Source organism: Triturus cristatus, chromosome 3_1 (assembly GCF_964204655.1).
Source record: "Triturus cristatus chromosome 3_1, aTriCri1.1, whole genome shotgun sequence".
Lineage (NCBI taxonomy): Eukaryota > Metazoa > Chordata > Amphibia > Caudata > Salamandridae > Triturus > Triturus cristatus.
Window position 1 is genome coordinate 711087217 of NC_140583.1, and position 23217 is coordinate 711110433.

General features: G+C 43.8%; 1 protein-coding gene across 1 annotated transcript in view; it reads right to left on the reverse strand.

Annotated features, from left to right (window-relative positions):
* The window catches only part of LRP5 (LDL receptor related protein 5), a 382460-nt gene that overhangs the window by 314221 nt on the left and 45022 nt on the right, over positions 1-23217 (reverse strand). Inside the window, exon 2 of the mRNA XM_085644789.1 lies at positions 2658-3051. Coding sequence (XP_085500915.1) covers positions 2658-3051 — 394 coding nt within the window. The remainder of the gene's footprint in view (positions 1-2657; positions 3052-23217) is intronic.

Here is a 23217-nt window from a genome sequence, read left to right on the forward strand (position 1 = left end):
AGAATACGAGAGAGAGACTGCATTCCATCGCTAATGCCTCAAGTGTGCTATAAGCATTAGCATCCTGTCAATTTTATGCTCGACGAGGATTTGGGGGTATTTCTTTTTTCAGTATTACTATTTAAGATCATAGGATTTGTATTGTGACTATCCATTTATCTTTCAGGGGGAGCAGCTTCAAAGCAGGAAGAACCTTAGCCACGACGTGAAAAGAAACGATAAAACGCCAGATTGAAATCCTCAGGTTAAAATAAACACAGTGTCATAACCTGTACATAACGTTTGTGTAAACCTTTTACAGTTTTCCCAAGCAACACGCACACCAGCACCGAATCCGAAATAGCATGGTGTATGGGCAACCAAACGTATTCTGTTTTCGTGCGAATGTTTTTTTTTTCTTGGGAAAAGCATTGAGGAAAATAATTTTACAATCGGCACACATGACATTTTAACATGATGTGTCCTCTTGAAGACTGATGGAAACGGTAGACACTTGAGGATCCATGGATTCTGCGTGGAGTGATGGACAACAGCTTGTCGCGGTCCGATGTGCTCCATTTACCATAAGAAGTGGGGTTTTTTCGAAAGGAGCTACCTAGCAGTACACAGTACAGTAAAATAAATAAATAAATAAATAAATAAATGAATGGTATGGAGGAGTGGGCGGTGTCGGAATAAAAAGAAAAAAGTTGGATGGGGGTTTGGAAAAGAAGCACATCACTCAAAGCAATATGGAGGTGGGGGAAGAGAGAGCGCGAAAGAGCGCGTGAGAGCGCGAGAGAGCGAGCGCGAGAGAGCGAGCGCGAGAGAGCGAGAATATATGAATATATATCAACACAGAGCACAATGGTATTTGGCAAGGGCGAGAAGTACACGAGTTAGAGAGCTGGAAAACACATACAACATGGAATGTTTAACCTAAAAGACAACAGTAGTTCCCTAAATGTGAGCACTTGAAGTCAAACACTCAAAAGAATGGCAAAGAGGTTAGGTTATGCAGATTTGTAGAGCACACTATCACCCAGAAGCGTATGCAGAAGAGGATTAAATTCAAGATGGACAAGAAAAGTCATCAAATAAGAAGCAAGGAAATTAAAATGACAATAAAGCCAACCAACAGTAGGCAATGCACAGGCTCTATGCCCACTAAGTTCTTGGTAAGCCCATAATAGGTATTTGCCTATCAGGCACTTTGCACTGTCTAGTAGACTTGACACTAAGGGGTCGATTAGGATGTAGGGCGAATTGCCACCGCCCGCATGGTGGTGGCGATCCACCCTACATCCTTTCCCACCCGCCACCCATTCCCCCCGCCATATTAGTATGGCGGGGGGACCTCGGCGGACAGAAAGACCATCCGCCTGTTTTCCGCCAGTCGACCAGGTGGAAAAAGGGCTGTATATGGTGGTGGTGTCTGCAAGACACCGCCATCTATATTACAATACATACGGTGAAATGCCTTTCCATGGCGGCATTGCCGCCATGGAAAGGCATGTGGTAACTGCATGTGGGGGCCCGTTGCGGGCCCCCAGGGTATTGGTGGTGTGGGGGGTGCACATGGAGGGTACCTATGGTACCCCCCTGCATTAGCATGCACAACATGGCAGGCACCACGCGGTGCCTGCCACGTTGTGCATGCAAATGCACAACATGCCTTTTTGACATTTCGGCGGGTGCTGCTGAAAGCACCGCCCGCCGCAATGTCAGAAATGCAGGATGGGCCCGCTAGGGTGGCGGGGGCATCCTAATCTCCCCCACAGGACCGCCGCACATATGGTGGGCGGGCCCATCTTCGTTAGGGTGGCGGGCGGACAAGAGTCCGCCCACCACCCTAATCAGCCCCAAAGTGTTGTATAGTAATTTTTCCCCACAGCAGACTACAGTGACCATTCAGATATTCAACAGAGCGGCCCATCCGTTTTGACACATGTTTCACTGTACTAAATGAAGCATAACTCCAATTTTAAAGTATAGCCATTTAACGCCCACACTCCCAAATTACCAACGTTATGACATGAGCAATGTAAAAAACCTATGCAAAGAACGAGCTTTGTGAGAATTTCGGACTTTTACTCCAGTGATCTTTGGCCATTTCTCTGCCTCCTGGTGCACACCATTTAGCCTCACTGTGCAGAGAGTCCACTCTCCACCTCGCTGTCTCCAATCAATTCACCATTAAAAAACAAGAGCTCTGTCCATTATCAGCCCAAATTCTGAAACATCTCAACGGACGTGCTAGTCTATAACAGATCCTTTTTCACGATCCTTAGAGCAAAAGATCACTAGATTTGTACAGATGCAAAAACGACAATCCTAATTAATTTCGGATGTCTTATCAGTAACATTTATACATCATCAGAATAAAATGGATTCCTAATAGCATTCAAAATGTCCCCAAAGACTATTAATCAAAGAAAAGATTATGGAAAAAGTTAAAACAATAGTCTTAAAAAAATACACAATCAATTTTATTTTAAACTACATCTGAAACTTTCCATGTGGTTTTTGCTTAAAATGTACACTCTGAGGATAATTTCTGTCAAGCAGACTCTTGATAAAGTATTTTAGGATACAGAGGCACAGCATCCTTCTATAAAAACAGCCTCTAAAGTATCAGTGACACACAGGAGGTAGAAATTATTCTCTGAGGTACTCACCGATGAGCCGGATCCAGCGCTATGGCCCGGGGCTGGTCCAGGTCTTGCCAAAAGAGTACCGTTCTGGCTGTCCCATCCAGATTTGCAACTTCAATCCGATTGGTTTCAGAGTCTGTCCAATAGAGTTTTTTCCCAATCCAGTCACAGGCCAGGCCATCTGGGGACACAAGGCCAGAGATGAGCACCTCCTGTGTGCTCTCACTCCTGTTGAAATAAGTCTGCTTGATGGCCTCTTCGCTCACATCAGTCCAATAGATGATGCCCTCGGAGTATTGGAAATCCACAGCAGCAGCATCCTCTAGGCCGCTGACCACAATGGTAGAATCTGGTTTTGCGATACCCGCATCCACCAGCCGCACATCTCGGCGGTTTGCAAACAATAGGAGGGGAGAAGCTGTGAATGAAGAAAAAAAAAGTATACAGATAAGTAGGGTACAACATTAAAATACCAAATTCAATGACTGTGTGATCTACATGCCCGAACGTAAAACAATTCCTGGAGCAGATGGATGTCTATGGAAAAATAATCGGTTTTTACCTAAAAATACACTAAAACAACAATAAACAAGGGACTCCTTTAGCCCTTAGAAAGCAGAACTCCTTTCCACCAGGGCAGACAAAGGATGTACTTTGCTGTCCTGGTAGACTAAAGCCTACCAAAGTCCGAGATCTCCAGCAGGCAGGGGGAAGATCTCAGTGCCTTCAGACGCTATATAACCAAGACAGCTCCTCTGAAGGGACTAAAGCTTTGTTATTCAGGTGCCATTATCAGGGTGCCTGCATAACAACGTTTTTTACTTGTAGTAAATTCTTAAAGGAGGAGATTGTTTGTTGTTGGAAGATCTCCTACCCGAGATCGGAGGCAGGAGGAGGGTGTAGTGATTAGGTTGGCGGGGTCATTCATTTCTTTTCCTGCTCGGGATCGCTAAGATTTCCCTGGTAGACCTATATGGGAAAAAATAAAGCCAGAATATCCATCCTGAAGAGGGCAGAAGTTCCTTTGACTGATGGCTCAGTGTCAGTCAGGCACTGGTCAACAGTTTGCACCGGCAAAGCCAGCACAGGCTCCAATTGCAGAGACATCAAGTTAACAGTGAAATGATAAGCGAGAACAAGGGTAAGAAGGGGCTTGTTACCATATTTCGCCCACATTATATGCAGCCTTTTTTGTGCAAGTTTAACTATGCAAAGGGCAGTCCATTTCCAAATGATTCTACATAGCTATTTTCCCATTCCTATTTATAATTTAAAGCTCTTTAAGCTCGCACTCCTATGTAAGCAATGTAGGTATATTTGCAATGAATAAGGGTATATAGACAGAATTTCTGTGAACATTAATAACTTTATCCTCACGTGGCCTTTGCCCATTTCACAGACTTCTGTTCGGTAGCTTCATTTTGTAGAGTTCAACCATCACTTCCCCAGCTCTTCTTTTCAATTCACTGTTAAAGATCCAGAGCTGTGCCCAGCTACTGGTGCCACAGCAGAACCCATGCTCAGCTAACACAAGAAACCTTTCAACAGTCATGCTGGTCTTCTGTCAATGGTCTTGAGCCAATCCTCCCTGTTGTCAAAGAGTTGAAGCTTAACGGATTGAAATAACTTAAACAAGCTTAAATAATTTAAGTCAGATGTCTATTCAGAAAAATAAAAGAAAAATGGATTTACAATCGCAAAATTAAAAATATCTGTTAAGTAAATTAGCTAACTAAATACAACATTATTTTCTTCCTCCAGTAAATGTAAAATATGTGGCGCACTTTACTAAACATTGAGGCTTCTCCCTGATGGGTTTCAGGTAAAGATTATTTAGGAGGTTAGACCCACTCCAAGGCACCTCAGACTCCTATAATGTCACAACCTGAGTGATATAGAAGGAAATCTTATATTTACTCTGCTCCCCTATGCACATTAAAATGTAATGATAGGAGTATTTGTACAGTGCATTATCACCCGCTAGGGGAGGGTAGGGTTGCCTTGCCATTTGAAAAGCTAGGTCTTCAGCTTCTTTGAGAATTCAACAAGCATTGGCATAGCCAATCGGTCTCGCCGTTGGGACCTTATAAGTGTTTAGTTATCCAGCACAATATCCTTGGTGCAGCAACATCAACTGTTGCATGGCTAAACACTTATAAGGTTCCGAAGGCAAGACCTATTGGCTGTGCCAATGCTTGTTTGAACATGCGAAAGCGTTTGCCCATAGTGCATCAGACTACATATCTCTGCAGTCATAAGCATTTATTGAAAGTGATAGTTTTTAAATAGAAGGTGAGAAACATTTCTGCCCTCCACCGTGATGACAATGAGATAGCTGAGATTGCACCAAATCAGTTGTCAAGTGTACACTATATGTGGCTTAGATTCTTATTAGACACAAAGCAACATTATACATTAGCAAATAGTTTATAGATTATTAAATCAAAAACGACTGAGATTTTTTTAGTTTTACCAACTGTCCAATCTCGATGGCAAGACATCTCAGCGGAGACAGCCACTGGAGCGCCCAGAAGAGCCCAATAAAGAGACGTTTCAGAAAGGAGGTTTGTCTGTGGCTGACGTTTACTAAGCTGTGGTTGGTAACTTTTACAGAAAGGCTTAGGGACGGTGAGATATATTGACTTTGCTAATGCTTATTTTATAAATGTCTTCACTGGATTATATCGTGAATTTTGGCATGTTTTCTGCTGGTTTTTCCAGATGTATATTAGCACACATTCTCCTAGCTTGTGTCATGAGACCGCATCTGTTTTCAATTACTTGAAAAACAGCTGAAAGCCCCTCCTCTGCTGGCTTCCACAAAAGTTAGATCGCAATTTTCGAATGATCACAATCGCTGAGAATGTCGTTTAACAATATGACAAGGCTCTTGCCTTACCTTTATCGAGCGTCATGGGTGATGGACTGGACCACCTGGATTAGCACAACACAGTTCACGGAAGCTGTGTAAATGCACTGTGAATAAGCTTTGTAAACCTGTTGCAAGTAGAAAGTCCGTTCAGAACGTCTGAAGGGATTTTATTTAGGTCAGAACTAAGAAGAAACAACTTTTGAAATTATTTTTTGCAAAACATGGGTATACGAGTTAATTTGCGTTAGCTTTTAAACAATGATCGATTTTAATATTAAATTAAAGAAATAGCTTACAGTGTCGTTGTAAAGCCAGCTAAACGTGTGTTCACGCTTTCTGCAGGACAAGCTTGTTACTTCCTCTTTGCCTGTCCCGATGAATTCTCGTAAAAAATGCAGCATTAAAACGTCATAAATGAGCGGATGTCATCAGCATTGTTTTCAGTGCCAGGTAATGTAGCAAACATTGGTCTGGCTAGAGGGAGGAAGCAATCTCAACATCTGCCATGTAGCATCTGCCACATAGAATCAACAGGTTTGTAATCTTGTCGTGTGTCTGGACGATGCGCCAGGAGCAAGCATTTGGAGACAGGACAGAGAAGCTATCTGGAGAAAGAAAAACAAGTGCGTGCGGCCCCGCTAATTGAAAACAGATGGCTCCTCTGCGCCGCTGCTGGCTACTGCAAGGTGGATGCCAGCACAAGCACGAGTGCTTGAAAAGAGCTGACCAATTTCTAAAGGTCATCTCCTAGAGCAACACATGCGCGCTGCCTTGACGAGACCTAAAAAGAGAGTAGGAGGCCCTGATGTGGAGTGGGAGGCCGTCCCACGCTTTAGGAGTGATGTAAGATCACCAATCCGCCTGATCTGGTTCCATTTATGCATGAATTCTGTACGAATAAGAGTCCTGCAGAGGTGTCTGGGGATGTCACTGTTGAGGAAGAGGGAGAGAGAGAAAAAGACTTAAACTGAGCACTTTTGTGCATCAGGACCCAGTGGAGCTGCCCGAGGTGTGGTGTGATGCGATGCTATTTCTGTGTAGGAGATTGCAGTTGAGTCTGGCTTATAATCTTCAAATGAGTTGCTTAGTGTTCCCGGCTTAAAGGGTGTTCCCAAAGTCCAACTTGCTGACGACTAGAACATTTGTGCATGTGGGCATCCCATGGTAAGGTGTTCTTACCAAAGATTACTGACTTCAGTCATGCAGGCAATAGACATGGTCGACATGAAAGTCAACAAATGGTAAGCAATGGGCTGGCACAAGCCCACTGTATGTTTTTGTTGTGGTCCACAAGAGGTCTTTGAGCAACAGATAGCTAAAAGTGATCTGTAAGCAAGACCTAAATAAAAACAATCAGGGTGTTCTGTAAGATCCCAGCCTTTCTTCTTGTCTCCCAGATAAGAGCTTATGGGTTCTTCTTTAAGCTCCAGCTGAACCAAGTCTTGCCATTTATTTCAAACAACCTGCATTGATGTGAACAGGAGCAATGGTGACTTCCAGGCTTGACTATGGCAAGGTGCTTTCTGGAATGCAGGGCAAAGAGCTGCAGAGTCTGTAGTCTCTTCAGAATTCTTCCAGCCGCCTGAAATGCAACACTGGGAAATTATACCAGGTCACAGAGCGGAGACAGTCCCGGAAACAGCTGGCTGCCAAGGGCTCTGCGCCATTGAAACTGAATCGTATTTTAAATGTCTCAACAGCATTGTACTAGATGAAAATTTGGCCTACACCCTCAAACGACTTCTGGTGAGTACCCCTGCTCACCACCACCTTTATTCACCTACTGTATCACCTTTATGAGGGTTTGTTTGAAAGGGACGACCCTTCTTATACAATACTTTTTAAATAGGTTTTTCTTTTAGCTTTATTTTTAACGTGATATACCAATGAAGCATACTACCTACAAAAGCAGACTATGCAGATCACGTTGACTCAATTATTTTTTTGTCTCCAGTACAAGGCATGGTCCAGGTGAGGCAGGAGAAGAAACATCTCCTCACCCCAGTGACTTGCTCTACTATCTTCGTATTGAATTGAAAAGTCATCGACCTACTAGTGCTCCTCAATAAGAACTACCCATTTTTTTCACACAAGTCATTGCAGGATACATAGAAAGCCATGCGCATATTTTTTTTTGTGCCCAGCAAGATCTCTAGCTCGTTAAGTGCATATCCAGAGACATAAAGAGTGGCTGGGGAAGGGCCTGTGGGATTACAATGCAGCCTGCAATGCACTTCCGGCACTCCATCTTGAAGCAATAAAGTATGGGCATCTCAACTGAGTTACATGGAAATCACCAAGAAATTAGTTTCCAAGACAAACGATCAACACTTAGCTCCAACCACAGTACTGCCTATTGATGCTTAACAATAACCGAAGGAATTAGGAAAACACTACAATTTGGCACTGTGAAGGCACAGGCAGGACGATACAGTGCCTTCAAACTAATATCAAAGGCTAGCTCTGCCATTCGCAGCTACTCTCAGGGAGATCGCTCCCCTCGAGCAATCTACAGTAGACTTGCGGATGTGGTCAACATTAAATATTGAATCCAAGAAAGCCAAGGCGGATAGACGACTGCTATTACTAAGGCCTGTTCTATATAAAATAGAGGTGGACACTTATGTATTAAGCCCCAAGTGTCATGGAAATGAGAATGTTTTATACAACACTGTTGAGATCCTCTTTTTATGGAGAAATTCATACTATTTTATTTTTACTACATGTGAGTTTTACAAACAAAAGACAATGCTATTTCTCACTTTAAATGTACTCAATTTACTGCACTCACTAAGATGAAACTGAGTTTATATTGCCAGGATTCAAGCTTGTGACCTCGATAGGAATAAACTGTATATATTAACGATCAGCAGGGCTACAAGTGCATTCAATGACATGGTCTACACAAAGGTGGCGGCCAAGAACATATTGTATCCAATAGTGATGGACATAAATCAATTTTGTTAATAATACAACAGTCTAAAAGTGGCAGGGCCAACTCTGCGCTGAGTCAGTGCAATGTAGTACAATCCAAATTCCCAAATTTGCTCCAAGGATAAGTGGAGCGGCCACTCAACGTTCCAAGGTTTGGAGAAGAAATCCCCAAATAACAATACAAACAAAATCTTATCCTGAGCAAATATCCATTCCAAAGTAAATCTAGCAGTCTGTAGTTATGGTAATTTCTTTGTTTTATTCCAAACGTAAAGCACCCATATCTCAGTACTTAATCCCTTAATTCCTCATTATCTTGCAATCCAACAGTCAGTAATTTATATATCTGCAAACAATGGCTAGAGTGCTCCTCGTGGTATCTCAGCTTCTAATCTATGTTTTGCTACGGAGGACTGAACTTGATTATGATTTATTAGCCCTGATGAAGTCGGTAGAAATTTCCCACAAGACGAAACACGTGTTGGCTGTATTCTGTTTAGACTGGCTGTGATATTACCTATTTGGAATTCTGACCTTTGGAATAAAACAAAGGAATTACCATAACTACAGACTGCTGGATTTACTTTGGAATTGACATTTGCTCAGGATTAGATTTTGTTTGTACCTTTTGTTAATAGTCAATGGTGACAGAAAGTGATGAATGATGGACATGGAAACATTATATGCAGCACTTATCCACATGGACAGACACCCTGTACTGAACAGTGATAAGAAGGGAGGTCTAGATTTCAATTACTGATGGACAGAAACACATTGTATACAGCGATCTCGAACAGGGATACATTGTGCACAAAACAGAAGGACAGGGAAAGGCTATGTAATACAATAATAGAAAAGTAAACAAGCATTTGCAATGCAATAGGTCTCGCATTTATAAGAGTTTGAGCTATTGGTATTGTAAAATTACAATGTCTTTTATTCATGTTTTGGTTTTAAAACAAATAAAAGGCATTGTCATTTACAATGTCAGTAGCATAAACTCGCATAAAAGCAGTGTGTGGCGTGCAGCAGTGTGAGGCGTGCAGCAGTGTGAGGCGTGCAGCAGTGTGCGGCGTGCAGCAGTGTGCGGCGTGCAGCAGAGTGCGGCGTGCAGCAGTGTGCGGCGTGCAGCAGGGTCATGCAGCAGTGAGTAATGCAGCAGTGTGCAGCAGTGTGTGGCGTGCAGCAGTGTGCGGCGTGCAGCAGTGTGTGCCGTGCAGCAGTGTGTGCCGTACAGCAGTATTTCGTGTAGCATTGTGCGGCGTGCAGCAGTGTGCGGCGTGCAGCAGTGTGAGGCATGCAGCAGTGTTTCGTGTAGCAGTGTGCGGCGTGCAGCAGTGTGCGGCGTGCAGCAGTGTGTGGCGTGGTTTGTAAACAACAAGAAAAGCGGACATCAAAGGAAGGGTGGGAGGGAACGAGCATATGGGGTGTGAGTTATACCGAAAGTTAATTGTTGTAAGAGGGGAGTGAGGCAGAGTGCGCGCTTGAATGCCTCACATGCACTGGCCATAAACCGCATTCCTATGGTCTTGTGCCCCTTACTAAATCTCTCTGAATGCGTGAGGCGGTGCACGCGCAGGAACTAGCTGGTGGCAAATGGAATGCGCGTGGTTGTGCACCTATCCGCCACCCGATCCGCCCGGGAAGCCTTTTGGAGCATTTTCTGAAGCCCCTACATAAGTCTCGCTGAGCGATCGCTTACGCGATAGCTTACGCGTTAGCCAGGCAAGACCTGAAAAGGAATGCAACACTGACATTCAAGGATCCACCGTAAGCAACAGTGACTGGATAGTGAATCATTTTTAGGTCTAGCCTGGAAACGCAAGCAATGCTGCAAGGCATGCAGTATGGCTTTGAAGCCCCGTCCACTCTCTGCCCATATTTAATTGGCTTGTGTCATTGTCCTTCGTAAACGCTGGCTTCCGAGTCGTTATTAGGCTTGTTAGTCCGTCCTTGGTACCAACCTTGTCTGCATTTATAACCTTTCATAACGACTGGCGCTTTTACTGGTTTTGTTACACGGTCTTGGCTGTGAGCACTATTTTGTTTAATGTTTGCCCCTATTCCAGCCACAAGTTCGCAGCACACCACCCACTTTTATTTTACTTACTATGGCGGTCCACTTTAACTATAGCAGCCACATTTCTTTATTTATTTTAACAGCGAAGTCCGCTTTAAGTATAGCGGCCGCTCATACTTTATTTTTATTTATTAGGCTCTCCCACTGGACCACCAGGGATGAGGCTCAGGCAGGAGCCTGCGGGTGGAGGAGGTCCTCTACCACCTACTTGAGCGAGCAGATCAAGGTGCCTGGAGTGATGGCAATTAGGAGCAGAGGTGCGGGGGGGGGGGGGGGGGGGGGAGAGCAGGTCCCTGACCAGGAGGTCAGAGGTCTTGCTTGCACTCCCTCACAGCGGCTGCCATTAAGTACGGGAGGGGGAGGGAAGCGCAACTGGGAGGAGGGAGCCGGCCAGGGAGGGGTCTGCGGGGGCAGCAGAAGCAGGAAGGGCACGGGACATAAACGGCACAGAGGACACAGGAACAATTACTGGCACAATAAAAGGCAGAAAAGAAGACAGAAAACGGGCACAGACAGAAGAAAGACAGAAAAATGGCACAAAGACAGACACGGGCACAGAAACAGAAAGACGGAGAAATGGCACAAAGACGGACACAGACAACAGCGGCCAGAAGAAGAGCAAGGCTCTCCCACTGGACCACCAAGGATGAGGTGCAGGCAGGAGTAGGTGAAGTCCAGTGCCATTTCCTTTAAAGGACACCCAGAGAACAGAGCAGAGCTGCATTCATTAACAAGAATAAAAAGTGAAATACTGTAAACAACATACTTGAGATATTATAAACAGAAAATAGTCCAGAGGCAGAAAGTGTCAGCATTTCTCTCTGCATCCTTTCCAGATGGCTTCAAGCCACTAAACAGTCAGGAGCAGAGAGTGCCGGTGTAATTCGTGGCAAGACTTTGTTGGTTAGTCAACTGGGGTACAGCAGGACATCAATACAAAAGATCCTGGTAAAATGAGTATATTTGTGAGACAAATCAAAATCTAAAAACAATGCTCATTTTTCTCCATTATGGTTTCCATGCATTCAGCCCGGGACGTAAATCAGCCTTACAATGCAAAGCTGTGAGCAGTGTTCATGTCTGGACCTAGCAGCGCTGGCACAAGGCACCTTCAAAAGTAAAGGTTGTGTGGGCCATAACAGTAAGACTGTACCAATCTTACTCGGGCCTTAGCATTCAAACCCAAATCTGTCACTTTATGGAAACATGACTTGAAAATGGCCACATTCTATGAGAACCTCACAGGACACCAGCTGTGAGGACCTTTGCGCTACCTGGAGCGGTTCTCGTAGTGCATTTAGGTATTTTAGACTGTGTGTTTTTAATATGTCCCATGCTAGTCCTGTAGCTTTGGGCAGGTCCACGCATTATTTCAGTATAGCCAACTCTTCAAGCAAGCAGCATGGTTATTCAAAATACGTAGATTTTCCATATGGTTGATATCCACAAAATCCAGCAAGGATCCGTCTCCCCTTGGCCAACACTAGACATTAGTGCTCCATCTATTGCTATATGTATTCTTTCTCTCTAATTTTCTCTCTCACTTTTGTGTTTTACTTGGTATTTCTGTTTCACACCCTGTTATTATTTGTGGTGTATGGATTATTAAACAAACCTGCATTCTAGATGCTCCAAAGTATGCACCAAAGTAAACCTATAATGTAAAAGACTTCTGTAAGAGGCAAAGCTGCTCAACTCTGCAAGTGATTAAATATGTATTTTTAATTTTCTTCATCATCACTGTGCCATGGCATTGGACAGTATTCCTTAAATGCGGTGTATGGTTACAAAGATTACGGTTTCTGTGCTGCCCTTTGCCTCTTGCAAACCAGGTGTCATTTTACGTATTAGTCTGTACTCTGGAAAGCTTGTTTTTAGTTGTCTGATAACAATGGTTTGCACTGCTGTTTGGATAATTAATAGAGTAAATGATTAAGAACTGAATTGGGTTCGTGGAAATAGTCAATACTTGCCTTCTAAGATGCCAATTGATTGGGGGAATCCATTACTTGCTTTGAAGTAGTGATAATTACCCAATGCTCCTAAACTGAGTTTGTTCATATGCCATGATGGAATAGGTTAAAATAAATTAATATTGTCTTGTATAGAACATTCCAAATATTTAAAAAATGCATACAATAGTTTCCAGGCAAAGGTAGGCACCTAAGAAATTTTTCTGAAAGTGATGAACAATAGCTTTATTTTAATGTTAACCATATAGTGAATTCATTTTACTAACCAGCAAACTGATGCAAGTCAGTAATGTTCTTTATCTTTTCCATGTCTTCGGAGCATTATATAATAGCAGTGAACCCAAGCTCCTAATGGCTCCTATAATCAAAATACAACAACAACCAACCCCTTACAATTGCATTCACTATAGAACTGTCCCACAGAAAAAATAACACTTTATCTATAACATTATTTTCATTTTATTTTCAAAATTATTTTTCTTTTCTTCATTAAACTAATATCCAAATTTAATAAAAAGTATATACATGTCAACGGCGCATTTGTGTTGTATATACTGTTTGTAATGTATATCAGTGTTATGTATTGTCTGTGATTAATTGTGTTTTTCTTCTTTTCTTGATTCACGGATTTGTTTTGTTCTTTATGTATGTGTTGGTATTTATTTCATTTTGTTGAATCATGTACTTTTACCTAAATGTATAGCTTCGTCTTCTCTGAGATTTTTCCTCTGTGGATGAATTGACATGTATATACTTTATTAAATTTGGATATTAGTTTAACGAAAAAAAGAAAAATAATTTTGGAAAAAAATGAAAATAATGTTGTAGATAAAGTGTTATTTTTTCTGTGGGACAGTTCTATAGTGAATGCAATTGTAAGGGGTTGGTTGTTGTATTTTGATTGTGTTTCCCTGCTCCCCATCCCCTGACTCTGATGTTACAGGGACCCTCTTCTGTATTATTGGCCTAATGGCTCCTATATCCACACAATCCTGCATCTCGTGCAGCAAGATGGATAGGTGGTCCTCTTTAACCTGCTCTGATGTAGGAAAAAGTGGAGGTGGGTCAGAAAGGAATGACCGGGCCATTACCCTGCTGAACGATCTGAAGGATCCATCTGTCATACTAAATGAAATGGCCTGCCACCCCAGAAGAAAATTTAGAACCCTGCTGCCTTTAGGTTGCCAGTGTGCTACTAAGAGCAAACTAAAGTGGCTTGGAGGCTGATGGTGCAAGGGCTAGATGGAACAGAATACCTGGTGACTTGCCTGTTTTTTTTCTTGACCCTTTTCCCAGTCATAAAATGACTGGGGTGGCTGCTGCTGTGGTGATGGGGCCTGATGGTATCTATACGCCAGCCCTCTTGAGTATAATCTTAAAGGTAGGGCAGCTGAGAAAATTGTTGGGCTGGGATATAAAGGCTCAAAGAACATGCCGAGGTTTTTCTTTCTTGAGAGCATTCAAACCTGGAATCAGCCTTTTTGCCAAAGAGGCGGGACCCATCAAAGGGTATAGCCATTAGGGATGCCTGTACATGTGGATGCAGAGCAGAAAACTAGTGCTCACCACACACCCAAAGCAGTCAGCAGTACCTAGGCCAGCCCTCATAACATATAGCTGCAGCCTGGCTTTCTTGAATGGTTTGTACCAAAGAGGCCTGAAACGCCTCCGGGGTCACCAGCAAGATCTTGCTGGCCATGTCCCAAAGGGGATGCGTATAAAAGCCTAAGAGGCAGACCATATTTACTTACTCTCTTTCGCCAGTCTAGCGTCGAGATATCAACTTCATGTCTCGAGGTGTTGTAGGTAACAAAGTAGGCTTGAGTTTGCTGGACCACCAAACTCTCAAGAGTCTGGTGCTGCACAAGAAAGTCTGGGCCACCTGGCGCCGGTCTGTGGCACCAAGTCACCTGCCTCTTCACCTGTGGGAAACAGCAAGACTTTGCCCAAGAACCCATAATAGGTGTCAGATAGGGCTTTGTTTAACAGAAGCAATGGCTGGCCCAGTGTGCAAAACCTCAGTGAGGAATTTGGTCTGAACTTCAGCAGAAAGCATCTACAGGTAAACAACCGCAGCTAAATGTCTAATCATTACTGCAGATAATGTACTCTCCTCTGTTGGGATCCAATTGATGAAACTAACCCTGCGTCCGGGGAGGTATCCAGCCCACTGCCCTCCTGTAAGTGGAATAATAGGTCATCATAATGAAGTTGTGGGGTAAATCATCCCCATCATAATTATCAGGATCAGATTATTCAGAGTCTAAGCCACATATTTGATGAAGACTCTGAGGAAGGCCTCACAGAAGAGCAAATGTTTTGATTCAATCCGAGCATATGGGGGGAACAAGTGCACTGGATTAGAGTCAAGGCATGGCCTCGGCTGGGTTCATAGCGGATTCGGCTCAAGGTTGGACAGCAGTGTCTGCAAAGGCTCGACCTCCTCCACCAGCAGGCTCAACATCGGAGAAGATTGGGCACGGATCATGGTACCAGTGGCACAGAGGACAGATCTGCTGGCTGTAGCCCGACTGGAGGCTCCTGCGGATACTTTGGGCCCAAAAGCACATCAGAGAATAGCGTCACCAATGGTCCAGTAAATTTGGGGTGAACCGGGACCAGCAGAGTGATCGATTCCATGATTGGGGGATCAGGAGCACGATTGATTGGCACCTTGGTGCTGTCCCAAATTATTTTTGGACAGGGAATAAGGGAACTTTTTATGCTTCTTCTTGAATTTAGATTTCGACTTACCGGACCACTTTGTCCATGAAGAGGACCTGTCGCAAGAGAGGCCTCGGAATGAGTCCACTCCCTGGACTTAAAGTGACAGCAGGACTTGCATGAGGTCCGTGATTTCTTTTGATGTTTAGCAACAAATAGCTTTGCTTCACAGTCCCAGATTGCCTGTGGGTGCATGAGGACATACTCTTTGCATGACTTGGAGTCATGCCCCGAGCCCAAACACCAGAGACACATCTTGTGTGGGTCTGTCACCATCATTTATTCCGGGAATTGATGTCACAGCTTGAACCTAGTCTTAGGTAGGGACAGTCTTCCCTTGCATACTGGAAAAGATTTTGGAAGGAATTCAGCAACCGACGAAAAGGGAGCAGAGATCCAGATCAGGGGGGTGGAGGGATGTCAACACACAGTGGTGGCACAGATATGCAACTCCACCCCATCACATCCAGGGTAGATCAAGGTCAATATGGAGCAGCATTATGCTATCTAGCAGCGCACAGGAGTAATACTGTAAAAACATCTGGATTCAGTCTGGTGCCTGGCGAATATTCTACAGGTGAGGAATCAGCAGTCTGAAGTATCCATCAGAAAATATTGATCTAATTCATTTATATTTTCATATTTACTGTATTAACATGCTATTTATTTATCATACTGTTTGAGCCATTTATATTTTGTAGATGCTTCATTATTTATACTGTATTTTATAACATTTGTTTGGAACGGAAGCTATAAAAAAAAGTTCTCCCCTATGGTAGGGTCGCTAGTATTTTTAGAGAATAGCCCATAAACAAATCCCTATAAGGGTTGTGATTTTGTCTCGGTTAATAAAATTTGGTGTTTTTCACCATGGCATTGTGCACGAAGGAAATGCTGCTCTGGCTCCTGCTCACTTCGGTTACCTGTTGTTTGTTCTGTTGCCTCAGTTCTCAATACAGAGGGTGGACTTTATGGGCGTTGTTGGGTATCAATTGTTAGGGTTACTGATATTAGAGGAGTCTCTGGCTGTCACTTTTAGTAACATTCGCCTTTTTACCTGTTACTCATGTTGCTTTTCCATTGGTACTATTCATAATCTAGGATTAGAAAAATAATATTCTCTTAGTTTTGGGGTGTACATTTAGTGGCTGACCTCTACCAGCCCATGTTGCCTAAGAGGGGTGGTTCTTGTGAAGTTAGCTGAACTCTCCACCACGCAAATCTGCAAGACGTTTGTGCCTGCTGGGCTGTGGCTCGAATTGTTTCTATTCATAATTTTGGGGATTACGATTAAACTTTTGGTTCAGCTGGTCATGTGGCCTAGGGAGGCTAATCCAGTGTCAATTAATCTTTATTCGGATATAAAGATACCCACAAAAGAACATGACACATACAAAATAAGACATTTCATGATTAAAACACGTTATGCATGGTTAAAAAACATTTAAAATACTAAAATACTTCACATCAACGGGTGTTGGCGAGAGCAACAGCGCTAAAATATCAGGAACATGGGGATTGTAGGGCCACTAGGTAAAAAAGACCCCGAACATAGCAGCATGATATAAAGTGATAAAGTACAAGAGTTTGGCAAATTTAAAACGGGATACCATAACGTGGGCCAGCCCATACATATTAGTAAATGGGTCCTTGGCTGGTAAAATGTTAAGAAAAAATGCAGAAGAACTGCATAAAAACAACTACCAAAAAACAAGGAACCATGGCTACGTTTAGGCGTCTCACCCATCCCTAACCTCTGAAACCAAGGTAGCTACACCTCATTTCTAGTCTTCCTAAATTTTACAGCTAATCTTAAAAAGTTCACAGTGCAGAACAACGTAAGGGGGTCAGAGGAAAGTTTCAAAAACAAGAGTGCCACCTTAACCTGGGTAAATTTATTATTTCTTAAAATGGATTTTAAAAATAAAACCCTCTGGTACTCATATAAAGAACAAAATAAGGCTAATCCAGTGGTGAGAAGCATGTAGGACACAGCTAGGTTTTTATGCAGTTAGATTACTACTCGTTCCACTGCTAGGAGGCGCGAAGGGCAGTTGGAATTTATAACAACTTTATAATAACACATTAAGACAATGTGGCGGTCTCAATTCTATGTCCTCCATCCATCATAACTGACGCCTCACTTTTAATCGGTCTATATTTTACACTGTTTACATGGTTACACCAAGCAGAGCGCAGCCAGCATAATGAAACCCAATCCACACCACTGTCCCACACTGCACAATATTTTTAGTGCCGACTTTAAATATACACACACAAGGCATTGTGCGAAGTATCACGTTGCGAAATGGGGGCCTCTGCGGTGCACGCTGGAGGGCTGGCAGCGCGCGCGCATTCTCCACATGCTGCCCAGGCAGGCTGAAATGGGGGACGTACGAACGGCTGTGATGGTCAGTAGGACAGGAAGGGCCCCACTGAGAACACACACCCCTCACCGCCTCCTGCAAGCCACATTTCCCTCCGATTACGTCATTCTGCCTTTCGCTCGGGACTGTTGGCGCGTGAAAGAGCGCCCCTCAGTTACAGCTTCAGCACCGACTGCCGCTGTTGTGCCCTTCCCCGCGGTTACTATGGTCAACCGAGGAAACGGAGCGACTAGGACGACAGTTTATCATATACATTTTTTTAAATAATATTGCGTATTACTCTGGGAGCGGTGGCTACATTTTAAACGTCTGCTTCCGCTGATGAATGAACAGATCAATCTTTATTTACGAATTGGAATTATATGCAATTATTTTAAAATTAGAATTGTGTGTTGGTTTTGGCGTTTTTCCTTATGCAAATCTAATTTTAGGCGGCTTTCTTCAGAAAGTGTTTGGAGGTATTCGCACGGATGTCGAGGTTTCAACAAAAAAAAAAAAAGAAGGAAAACTTCACCAAATTGCAGGAGACGAGACTTTTTTCAACCGTTGTTTTTCACATTGTTTAAATGCCTCATTATTGTTAGCACTACTTCCATATTACCGTATTCTGTTTTTTTCATTTCTCAAAACCAAATTAATTTTGTGGCAACGTTTGCTCGACTCTAGACTTGTTCATTTCATTTTCAGCATTTAGCGCTGGGGGTCTAATAATACGTTTTCTAGTGTCTTGGATAAGATCAAAAGACGTAATCCTACAGTCACAAGAACATATCAGCGACCGGCTACAAGGAAGAATGCAGGCTTTCTGCAGCGGATAGCTGGAAGGAAAGTCGCATGCTATAAATAACATACTACAAATTAAATCAAAATATCAAGAAATCAGTGTCTTCAGTTCCCAAGCTCACAAAAAAACTCACTCAAGTGGGGAAGCTAGGTTTGCAACTTGGGTTTACTGTTCCACACCAAACAATTTATTAAGACTACATCTCCTAAAGCAAACAGCAAGGCCATTTTAAGCAGTTTAGCTTGACTTTGCACTATCAAAAGCTGACAAAGCTCAGATGGTTCAGGACACACTGCAGAGGTGTGCATGTATCAAGAAGAACAGATTTAAATCCCAGTAGGACGGACATAGCCTTCCTTCTTTCAGAAGTTGAAAACATTCAGACAGGTGAACTACCTTTAAAGTACCAAGATGGCATTCAATTTGTGGCATGTGCTATTTCAACCACACAAAATATCAGAAGAGTATGACTTCCAACTATTAAAGTACAACCCATCACCTCTCAGGAAAGGGTCTGGCATTCCAAGCATCATCCTCTTCCAAGGTCAGCCATTCCTGGTCTTCAACATCCCTTACTGGTATCATACGGGCTCATCTGTTAGAATGCCCCTCCGCAGGGACATTACCAGCACAAAGTGAAAACTAAAGACAACAAACAAGGGCTGAGAAAGGTTTTGGAAACATAATCTTGCTTTCTTTGGAATTTATATTTGGAAAGGAAGGCAAAGCAAGAGAGCGCTTCCAGTGGGAATGTGGATGCAAATTCAGGAGGGACAGTTTCACATGTTTTGGGCAAAAGGGGTGCAATATGGTAGTTGAAATGTATGGCAAGAAAGGAGAACGTAACATCCGGATACACCCAATGTGAAACTGATTGGACAAAGGTTCACTTAGAGACTGAGGGCAGCGAAGCGGAGCTGCAAAGGAGATGCTTAGATGAGAAGATGCCCTTTGGGAAAAATGAGGCTTTGAATAAGGTACTAAGGAATAGTATTAAGACGAAAATGGTTGTATTTGGAAGGTGACTCTAGCAACCAAAGCTGATTCAGGTAGCAAACGCTTACCTCCCGAAAAGTTTGCTAGGATGCAGAGCATAAGTTCATTACGGGTTAGGAGAGCGTGTTCCAGAGGAATCAACAAAGACTTCACGTGTATGACAATACAAGATCTATTCTATCGAGGTTTTTCCATCTTGACTTTCCTTCATTGAAAAAGATTGGAGACTGTGTCTCCTCCTTCTCTGCACAGACACCAAACTCTGACACTCCAAGCCCACTCAAATAAGGAGCATTGACAATCACCTCCAGTACTTGAGGGCATTATAAACACAAGACGGGGACTATAATACATACAAATGTAGTAGATAAATGTTGCAAGGCCTATTCGCTCACAAACACTGCAACCGTTTATTCATATGTACAGCACCATGCCATGCTTAGAGCACACCTTCAAAAGTCATCCACCATTTGCCATGTAGGTATAATGCACCCAAACCGCTCACTGTACTTCTGAAAAGATTCCCAGTTACCAATGCTTGTCTGCCTCGTCAGCAGTTTGGAGCGTTACACAAACGTTGAAATACAACACAACACAATGCTTAAAACAGGCTTATAACCCCGGAACAAATGGGTGCTTAGTGCGAACACTCTCTAGCCCTGGCCAGGTCTCTGTGACAGAGGCCCTCTCACTACCGGTTGCACAATTGTTGTATCCCTCCAGGTGCCCGAAAGAGGGAGGCGGGTTCCTGACACTAAAGTAAGCAAGTTAACAATCTCATGATCTAGGTCCACTCTCTGTGGAGCAGGGTTGGTTTATACGGAGAGCCTCGCTCTGTGTAGGGGGGTGGGGGTGAGAGCTACGTAACCCAACCAGTTAGCTTCGCCTGGGTACTGTTAACTACACCATACAACAACATTCAGCTGAGTGACTCCATTATTGTGTTGCATCCCGGCTCAGTGGCTCTCGGGGTGCTGGGGGAGGGGCGCGAAGACGGGAGGGGGGAGGGCCACTGCACACGCTTTCTAGACTTGAAAGCGGTCAGCTGTTTTGTTCTCCGCGCACACAGTTTCAGGCGCGCGAGGCTATCATGACAACACCCAACGATTCCTTTCATACAACTCCACATACGTGGAGCCCGCCCCTTTGTTGTGCCCTTCCATTGAACCCAGCTAGCTTCTGCAGGCCGGTGTGAGCGGGGTAGGGTGTAGACCCCTAGCACCGAGCAGAACACGGGGCCTGCCCTCACCGCACAACTGGGCCAGACACTACGACAGGATTTCACAGAGCTGCGGAAGGATTTCCACCTTTGAGCATTGCGAGGCCTGGTGGGTGAATCGTTTCAAACTTAAGGCCTAGAAACACGAGAAGCAATAACTCGTCAGAACAGAATGTGTACTGATAAACTCACTAAACAACAAGACGATGCGGCGACACGGGCAACAGCCGGCAAGGAAGAGTAAAGCCGAGACCACAGAGCTCAGGCTGCACACGAGCGCCTCTGCACACAGTTCATCGAAAACCTGTTACCAATACTATAGGTAAGGCGGGGCCACTACAACCTTTGACTAGGACACGACAGGCTCACTTCAACCGTTTCAAGGGAATAGTTACAGTCACTAAAGGATGCCGTGACATGCGGGATCACTCACTCCGTAAACTGAGCAGCGTTGGGTAAAACGGCTGCAGGGAGGGTTGAGGAGCGGGAGACGCCAGATGCACGCTTTGGGGGTGGAGAAATAACCTTTGACAAAGTGGTTTCATTTTCATATTTTTCTTCGGGGATTTGGCACCTGGTAAACATTGTATAGACGGAGCAAACAAAGCCCGAGGCTACCAAAGGAGGACCCGGATAAGCTGGTGCATTTCCAACAGCGCCGTGGCTTGGTTCCTCTGCCTTTACACACAAAGTAGAAGAGAGGTCAGTGCCTAAATAATGGGTTCAAAGGAAGGCTTTAAAGGCCCATTTGGGGTCTGGCGGAGAGGGAGAATTGCTGCTCCTGCCAAACCCATGCTTTCCCCGCACCATTGAGAAGTAGGAGACCCAATGTGCTACATCTCTGCAAGTACTTCACAGCCTCGATGCTGCCTGCAGGCTGCGCTTGCCTTAGCACACATCACCGGCTTCAGTCTCTACCACTGAAGAGTATCTGGAAGGCTGCAATTTTAATGGCAAATAGATACGGAATAATTTTTGTACATTACCACTCGACTGCCACACAGTAATAAACCATCAACCAATACACACATCAGTTACCATAATTACAAAGGAGCGCAACAATCCTATGATATGGGCTTTCTTTTATTTCCACCCCTCCATGCTGTGGATGCCGCCCTCCCTTCCTTACTAACACGGGATCGTGACTGCAACTGCTTGACTCGCAGTGTTTTCCATTCCTGAAACTTGAACCTCCGTGGATTTTCAACACCTCTTGAAAGGAGACATCACGCTGCGCGTGTGATTCCCCCAGCACCCCCAAAAAACTAAGAAAGATGAAAGAGAGGGACTAAAATTCCAAAACTGCTAACAAAGAGGGATTTTTCTACATTAGTGTCTGTTAAAATCATGACTTTCCTTCACATATGTGTCATAAAATTAGATATTTTAATGTAAAGTCACTTCACTGAAGCTTTAACAATGCACAGGTTTAAAGCCTGAAAATATCAACCAGAAGCGGGGAAAAACACAAGGGGGTTCACCACTAGGTGTGAAAGCCTGAAAACTGAAGACCTGTGGTCTCAAGACCTCTGCCGCTCCCATTGCACTCGGTGGAATGTGCTCCAAATGTTCAAGCATGAATCCCTACCTTCCGCAGAATGTTAAGAATGAAATGTGCCAGGATGTTAAGGGCAGAATGCGGTATCGCAAACTGATGTAAATGGCTTAGCAATAATATGAACTATACAGGAGTCTTGTTTAAATAAAAACATTTTAAAGTGTACATTTTCCAAAGGAGTGAGACTCTTTAGGCTACTCGTCGGAAATGGGATCCCTCTGCTGAAAGACCATTCATGACACTTCCATGAACACAAAACACAAAGACCTCCGCAACACCACTGTCATTATAAGGCATTAATGTTAAGGGAAAAGAGATAGTGGGATTGTGAGCCCTAATAAATGTTGCAAAAATAGACCAACATACCATACAACATATTTCTAACATATGATGGGCTTTTGTGAGCTCTCAAAAAGGGTAGACCATCACCAGAGCAGCAGGAATAAAGAGTTCAGTAACATTATGTCTTTCAAAGTAACCTAAACATGTTTCAGATGCCACTTACACACAAGATAGTCCACTTGAATCCGCTCGACCAGGTCTTCTGGTCTCAGAAGCACAAGAAACCAATAAGTGAGCTGCTGCTTCTTCTGCAAAAGCTCTAGGAGCTGCCAAGGGCCTTTGAAATTTGCCCCACTGGCAGCCCTTGAAGTCATAAACGGTGATACGCTCCAACACTGCACAGCGATCTATCAAATCTCGAAGAATAATTCAACAGGTTGCCAGTAATTGCAGCTGCAGAAGAAACCAAGGTAGGTTGGACCAAAATGACCTTCTCAGAATGCCAGAGGTTTTCCGACACTACTCAACTAAAATCCAAGAGAGAAAGGGTCCATGCATCCTGGCTCGGTGTCAGCTGTGAAATCTAAGTAAGGCAAGTGTGTACGACGGAGGTCTGCGAAGCAGGCCAGGGAGTCTGGTTCAAAAGTCGTGATTCAGAACTCCCAACCATTATCGACCAGGTCACCTGCCAGCATCAACCATCTGCACATCGTGGCTGCCTCCCCCTCCAGCACAGGTTTACTTTTCTACATACTGGGAGTCTTAAGAAACAGGT